Here is a 7,442-nt window from a genome sequence, read left to right on the forward strand (position 1 = left end):
AATATCGTTTATTATTTAGTATCTACTGTTATCTACAGCTAGCTAGTTTATTGTGATGGTGCTGTTTTTATTATGTTGCTCTTTCTTTGTTTGCTTTCTCTTCTGTTTTTTTTCTCCATACAGGTGATCCAGGTGTTTTGTTTGTTTTTCTTTTTCTTTCTTCCCCCCCTTCTCACCGTCTCTTCTCCCCTTTGGTTTTCTTTCTCTCCCTCTCTTTCTTTCATTCTCTCTCCCTGTCCTGTCCCCCAGTCATGTCTGTCCCGTTTGTAGCAACTGAAAATAAAATAAATTCATAATTATAATAAAGGTCAATCAAGTGGACCAATATGGCAAGGCCATGATGATCCACTTGGTAAAATAAATCCGCTTGGCATCTTTCTTGGCCTTAAGACAACAATTCTGATGGCTAAAGATCCAAACGGGACACAAAAAGAAAAAAAGAAAAAAGAACAACACCCAGACTCTTGACCTGTAGTGAGGCAGAAACTGAGGAAAAATTGTTACATTTTTAGACAAAGTGCAGTTTTAACACTGGTTAGTTTGATAAAATTGCAGAGTGCTGTTGGAGAATGAGGATTTGACTTCCTAGAGGCAAACACAGATGGCGCTGGGCACATGAGTGCTGCTAGGTTTGGTAGACAGGTGTCAGCATAACAATGGAAACTAATGTTAACTTTATGGAAGATATGACCAAGAGGAAGTAGAGGAGGATAAATAGCAGAGGGCCCAGGAGAGATCCAGGAGGAACATTGTTAATAACTGAAAATGGACGGGACATTTTTGAGTGTGGCCAGAGAGATAGGATTCAAACCAGTTTAAAGGTTTGTCAGTGATTCCAGTAGAAGCTAGTCTGTCCAGAAGGGTGTTATGGGATATAATATCAAATGCTGCACTCAGATCAAGAAGGTTAGTAGTCCGGAGTCAGCTCCTATGAGGAGGTCATTAGAGATTGTAGACACAGTGAGATGCTGAAATAGCCTTTCTCTGGAGTGAATGTTATTTAGATTAAAGCCACATTTGTCTTTGTTTGATTACAACCCTATGAGCAAACAGCTAATACCCCTTTTAAACAGAGGGTCTGAATAGTGGGTGGGTGAGATTTCCTTGCTTACAGAACCAGTAGATGCCTGAGATATCCCCCCTCTATGACCTTTCAAATATTCAATAGAAAAAGTGTTTGAAACTGAGTGTTTACAGCGGTCTGCTCAGCTTTGGCTGCTCAGGGATTCCTGAAACATACGCTGACAAATAATCTGCATTGTCCTGCTCCTTCAGCCATGAGCGACAGCGATGACGATGTTCCCACTCTGTCAGCTCACACTCTGGCCGCCCTGCAGGAGTTTTACAATGAAACGAAGGTTGTTACGGATCACAGCGCTGCACCCACAGACCAGTTTGCTGTGGGAGCCGTGGAGGAGGACTGGGTGAGTTTACGGTGTTTTGTGTTTATTTTTAAGAAGTTCAACTATTAAAACAAGACAAACCATTAATAATCACAAGGATGACCAATTCTAAACCAGATTTGCACGAAAGAGTGAAACAGACCTTTTTATTTGGAGGGTTTAATTCAGCTCATTGTCAGTAAATCGCAGTAATGTGACGGAGTTAATGAAAAGTGAATGTCGGTAACAGATGTCTGTCTGTGCATGTCCACCAGCGGATGAGCCAGTTCTGGTACAGCGACGAGACAGCAACACAGTTAGCCGAGGAGGCGGTACGAGAGGCTGGAGAGGGAGGAAGGTAAAACCTCGCACTCCCACATGAACACGCTGCCCAGATGTCATTAGCTGTTTTTCATTTAGTGAAACAGGATAAAAATACGCTTGAGTTCTGTGACCATGTAGAATCGACGTTTGGTTTTGCTGATTGGCGAGCACTTTGGGCCTCCTTTCCTCTCAGGATAGCATGCCTGAGCGCGCCCAGCGTGTACCAGAAGCTGAAGCAGGGTGTGGTGGACGGTTCAGATCGGGTGTCTGCCGTGGTGTTGGAGTACGACCGCCGCTTCGCCTCCTACGGAGAGGACTTTGTGTTCTACGACTACAACAAGCCGCTGTCTCTTCCGGACAGCGTGTCTCCTCACAGCTTCGACATTGTCCTCGCTGACCCGCCGTACCTGTCCGAGGAGTGTCTGAGCAAAGTGACCCAAACCATCAAATACCTGAGCAAAGGCAAAGTGCTGCTGTGCACAGGTGAGACCCAAACAAGCTCTGATGATGGCACATAAGTAGTTTCCTCACAGAGAGAAGCCTCTGATCATCGTCTAACAACACAGTCTGTCTGTATGAGTCAAGAATAAATGCTAGCTTCTTTGATGTCACAATGAACGAGCGACACAAGCTGCTAAAAAAAAACTAGATTAGATGTGAAATTAAGTATTAAACAGTTTTATTTTTTGGTGTGTTTTTAACATGTGGTGTTTGGGGTGTTTCTCAACAACAGGAGCCATCATGGAGAATCTGGCAAAAGATCTCCTGGATGTAAAAATGTGCAGCTTTTTGCCCAAACACAACAGGAACCTGTCCAATGAGTTCCGCTGTTTTGTCAACTACCCGTCCCGCCTGCTGTCCTGCTGAGGAGCCGGGCGTCCATCAGATCGACGCTTCGTTCCGAGCTCATGGGGGAGGGGCGACATGTGAACCATCTCACATGAAGATCAGCGTTCTCTTCACCAATACACCGAGAATGGAAAAAGATAATCCCAGTGTCTCGCCGTCCTGATGTCTGGGCTTTGGTTTGATGACTGTAAGTTTGTGATTCAGACTGGTTGCGGGAACTTTTGAAGACATGGACTTTATTTCAAGACCAAAGGTTGAACAAAAAGATGATAAGAGGCATTATGGTTCATGTAAGCTTCAGTGTTTTTCATGGTTTATTCATACAAGAGACTGAAAGTTGGGTTAATCACTGTTTTTAAATGCTACACTGCTCGAGTAGCTTTTAAGTAATAAATCTGAAAGTCTAGTCCATCTCAGGTTTTGATACCAATTCAGAGCAGATTACTGTTAGTTATTTAATCTAAATCATGAAAGAGTTTTGGTCAGGTCAGCTCTGTGGTGGCAAAATGAGCGAGTAGAAGAAAAGAGTTCACGGGAATAGATCACCCCGTTCAGCAAACACCCAGAAGGGTGACGAGTACATCAGCTGTTTAGTATTGAAGAGGCAGCAGGAACAACTTTTATTTTTTCTAAAGAACGTTTATTTTCTAACCGCTCAGAAAGCTCAGCTGTTAAACAATTGGGCTCTACTGGGAAACATACAAGTGTTGTATGTTTGTACAGTTACCCAGATAAGTGAGGTAACAGTCGCATATATTTGATGTTTGCTGTTATTAAAGTGTCTGAGTAACATGAAGCGTGGGCTTGTTGCTCTGATCACCTGAGAAAGTTGCAGATGTTGTACAGCAGCAGGTGGCAGCATTGATCAGCTCATTCAGAAGTGAGGCCCTCTGTTGTTGTTTGCTTTTGTTTTGAAAGGTCTGGATCACCTAAATAACAACAACCTCCCATTTTTTTTTACTGCAGCTTGTCATGCAGAGGCAAAACTATCTGCGTTACTTGATATGAGAGTTGCTAAATAAAACATGTGCCTCTGTACTTTTGCCAGAAGCAGACCTTCAGTTTTTATGGTGTAGTATTTGTCAAAGTTTCATTCAGTTTGTTAGAAATCTGTGTGTGTATGTCTGATACACAGATGGTTGCGTTTTAATTCTGAACTCAAAGGTTTGTCTTGGTCGGTCGATCTGTCTGCTGAAGCTCTGTCTGTACTAAACTTTTCTTTTTAAGTGACATTTCCAGGGGCTTCAGTTTCAGACATAATGTTCTAGCACGAGCGAATCAGCTGTAAAAAACAAACAAAAGAAAACTTCTCTGCAGCAGCAGTGCTGCTTCCGTCAAGCTTCCTTTCTTGGAGTAAAGAGCTTCCTGGCTTTAGGCCCTCTCCTCTGCAGGCTCTGGTTGCTCTTCTTCGGCCTCTTCTCCAGCAGCGGCACACAGGTGCATCCCACGGCTATGGAGACGTAGATCTCCGTGTAAGAGTGGCGGCCGCCGACGCAGGAGCCTGTTCTCCTCAGGATGACGGAGGGAGCGTAGACCAGGGTGCTGCGATACTGACTGCTCTCCTCGCCGTACGGTCCGATCAGGCAGCCCTTGCACAGGCAGTAGGCCTCGGGGATGTAGCGGGGATATCTCTTTGTGTCGTATGAGATCCTGAAAATGTATTTAATGATGTTCAATGCACTGGCAGAAACAGCTTGGTACATGAACTGTATATATAAACAAGATATTTTTGTTTTGTACATTTCCCTGGAAAAAAAAAGAACCATGCAAAATTTCTTGTGACAAAATCTGAGCTCTCAGAGAACTTCTACTGATGCCATCCCTCCCTTTTCCTAATATATTGGATATTGGATGGAGCCCCAGCTGTTAAAGGGCAGGAGGCCTTACTAGAAAAGCAAATAGACTACAATAGTGTACTTCAAGAAAATTTGGGTGGCTATACCTGCACAAATATAACCTTCAGGGAACACTTAAGAACTAAGTTCAACACAAGTTTGTAAATAAATCCTGAACAATCAGCAGCATGTTTTGTAGGCTGAAGAACTAACAGAACTTTGGACACAATAACTAAAAAAGGAATCTTGGAGGAAAATCTGGAGACAAAGGGACAAACGGAACTAAATGCACTAAATGCCTGTAAGACGTTTACAGAATGACTGCTGTAACAGGATAACAACACAGTTTACGCTTCCCGAGGGTCTAGAAGCAGAAGGTTTGGCCAGCATTCGTCCCAGAGCAGAGCGTGGAAGATGGCCCAAGAATTTCCCAGAGCTAGAAGCCTTCTGCGGGAACAAATAAATGCTCCAAACAAGAACTGAAAGGCTCAACTGCTACGCAAAGTGTTTCATAGAGCAGCTGTCATTTTGCCAAAGGAGGTGTTAATGCTTTGGCAGAAGAGATCATTGTCTCTCTTCTTTGCAGATGGTATTAATAAAGCAGTCTGGCTCAGATATTTAAGAAAATGTTACCGTTGACTTGATCCATTTACTATCACAGCTGTCATGGTGAAAGAGACTGGATTGGTCACTATTCACACCTCACCAATTAACCTAACCCATTTTTAGGCTGTGGGAGGAAGTCGGAGTACCCGGAGAGAGCCCATGCACACCAGAAAATACACTCAACAATCATCAGCTGTTACATGTTTTTCTTTAATAAACCTAGTTTTTCTAAAAGGACAAAATCTGATATATCCAGAAATGTGGGTAGAACTTAAAAGGTTGAATTAAACATAAACCGTGTGCATTGTTTAGCTGAGCTGCTGCGTTTCTGTCGCTTACATGAGATTAACATAGTACTTCAGCAGCCTGTTTTGATGTTTTCTGCTTTATGTCAAAGTCTGTTCAAAAAGTGTATTTCGTGTATTTGTTTAGCATTAAAGGCAATCAGAAAGTTGCCGGTAGCCGTGATGATGTAGGTACTGTGAAAGCGCAACGCCTTTCAGGACACGTTTCAGGAAACCTTTCATTTCACGGCGTGTTGTACTCGTGTAATTATGTATGTGACAAATAAAGAATCGTAAAATATCTAATTTAATTATACCGTGAATCCACGGCTGACAAAGTCTGTTCTGTTATTTAAATATAAAATATGTGAGCACGCACGGGTTTCTTTCTTCCAGTTGTTTCTAAATCATAATACATCCCAATAAATGTTTTTATCGCCGCCTTGTCGCTATTTTAAGCATAGCGGTGTCCAGCAGATATGAAACGTAAATGCGTTACTGGCACCGGATAAGTGTCCCTCTTGCTCTCACCTGTAGGCCCAGGGGGAGATGCTGAGCAGGTTGACCGGGAGGCGGGTCTTGCCGGCGGTCGGGACCCGTGCAGTGGTGGGGCAGGTGAGGTTAAGTTTGTCCTGCGGCTCCAGCTGCAGAGCGTGATGGAAAGCGCTCATCACTCCCACCGAGAGCCGTCCAAAAATCTCCTCCAACTTCTCCTCCGGCATGTCCAGGCAGGACCGCGTCCTGACGGTCTTGTTTCTGACCCGGGTCGCTGCTGCCGGCCGACACAGCGACAGCAGCAGTAGTAGCAGAACGTGGACTCTGTGGGGCATCTCCGCGTTTCTTCTCAGGATGTTGCTGTGCCCAAGTGCGCATCCACCGAAAAACGAACGTTTCCTTTGCGTTCTTAAGTAATGCGTCTGAGAACAAGTGACGTTTGTTCGTAAAAACAGATTTGATCGTTCACGGGTTACTTTCCTCTGTTAAAATCCAGCAAATAGTTGGAAGTGCTGGAAAGCCACACGTTCCACGATCCTGGCGCTGAAGGCGAGGAACAGGCGCGCCACCAGGAAAACTGCAGAGACATTTTTTGTTTTTTGGCACTACACATCCACGGCGTCGCCAGGAGGAATAATTGCCAAATAATTTGAAATTTTCTAACAGTTTGTGAGTGTCACACCTGCTGCTTTGTGTCCATGACGAGAAGACACCACAGAGGAGTCTCTGGTTCTCATTTCTCCTGCGACGTGTGCGTAAAACCCCGACTGAGCGCTGAGGCGGTCTGATGCAGCAGCCAGAGAGAGGCTCAGTTACACTGAAGCACTGGCAGAAAAAAACAGTCCTGCCTGTACCCCAATAAAAAAAAGAGCCCAGCGTTTATTAGAGGAGATCCTGATGCGAGTGGGAAGTCCAGCCTGTTGGATGTGGATCCTGGCTTTGCACCATCTCCACCCCTTAGACCAGAGGTGTCAAACATAAGGCCCGGGGGAGGCAGCAAAGACTCCAGTCCGGCCCACTGCTTTAGTAAATGTGACGGAGAGCTTACATTTCTGGACTTTTATATGTGTTTTCATAAGTTTTTTCATTATTGACTGTAAACTGAGATTTCTGTTTTTGTCACAATAAAAGAACATTTCCCGCGAGTTTAGTTTAGAATTACAGGAAAGCCTGTCCAAGGAGCTGATTTTTTTCTTCTGTAATTTTACACATTTCTTACAGTTTAAGCCCAAACAGTGTGTCAGCATGACTGTTCTTTTATTTACTACAGCAGCTTTTGTTTACCGTGTGGAAAGACTGAGACAGACTGCTGGAACTGAACTTCTTTTTCTTGTAATCGGGGATTAAAAGTGTCGTTAAACTTCTTTACACTGACAAAAAGGGGAGTTCCACTGGTCCGGCCCACTTAAGATCAATGTGGGCTGCATGTGGTCCACAGTATGAAATAAGTTTGACATTCCTGCTTTAGATAACATGCAAATAGCTACGTAACAACGCTGCTAATGTCAGCTCTAGTTTTACCCATGCACTTTGTTTTAAAGTTTTAACAAACTGTCACATTGATACTCAGACTCAACATTATTTCCTTAATGAAATAGTTTCTCTTTTAATGATACAATAAATGACATAAAGATGAAGAAATAAAAAAATAATAAATACAATAGAAT

At 43.6% G+C, this 7,442-nt stretch overlaps 2 protein-coding genes across 3 annotated transcripts in view; one reads left to right on the forward strand and one right to left on the reverse strand.

The window, feature by feature from the left end:
• eef1akmt1 (EEF1A lysine methyltransferase 1) overlaps window positions 1–3,886 on the forward strand; it is a 6,243-nt gene extending 2,357 nt beyond the window's left edge. For both annotated transcript variants that reach the window (XM_005745293.2, XM_005745294.2), the window contains 4 exons: window positions 1,276–1,424; window positions 1,658–1,740; window positions 1,900–2,189; window positions 2,440–3,886. In XM_005745293.2, the coding sequence (XP_005745350.1) occupies window positions 1,278–1,424; window positions 1,658–1,740; window positions 1,900–2,189; window positions 2,440–2,573 (654 nt within the window). In that variant the 5' untranslated portion in view covers window positions 1,276–1,277 and the 3' untranslated portion in view covers window positions 2,574–3,886. The remainder of the gene's footprint in view (window positions 1–1,275; window positions 1,425–1,657; window positions 1,741–1,899; window positions 2,190–2,439) is intronic.
• Window positions 3,174–6,749, reverse strand: il17d (interleukin 17d). The gene is made up of 2 exons (XM_005745292.2): window positions 5,812–6,749; window positions 3,174–4,205 (listed from the first exon to the last, which is right to left on the reverse strand). The coding sequence occupies exons 1-2, from the start codon at window positions 6,108–6,110 to the stop codon at window positions 3,890–3,892; spliced, it is 615 nt and encodes a 204-aa protein (XP_005745349.1). The 5' UTR covers window positions 6,111–6,749; the 3' UTR covers window positions 3,174–3,889.
• Window positions 6,750–7,442: the final 693 nt, after the last annotated feature.

This window comes from Pundamilia nyererei, unplaced genomic scaffold (assembly GCF_000239375.1).
Source record: "Pundamilia nyererei isolate P.nyererei 1_Seehausen unplaced genomic scaffold, PunNye1.0 scaffold00157, whole genome shotgun sequence".
Taxonomy (NCBI): Eukaryota; Metazoa; Chordata; class Actinopteri; order Cichliformes; family Cichlidae; genus Pundamilia; species Pundamilia nyererei.

Excerpts from the sequence above, each read along its gene's own strand:
- il17d (XM_005745292.2), bottom strand. The coding sequence starts at position 6,110 with ATGCCCCACAGAGTCCACGTTCTGCTACTACTGCTGCTGTCGCTGTGT. Across the intron at positions 4,206-5,811 it reads ATCTCCCCCTGGGCCTACAG|GATCTCATACGACACAAAGA; the intron begins GTGAGAGCAAGA and ends ATACATTTTCAG.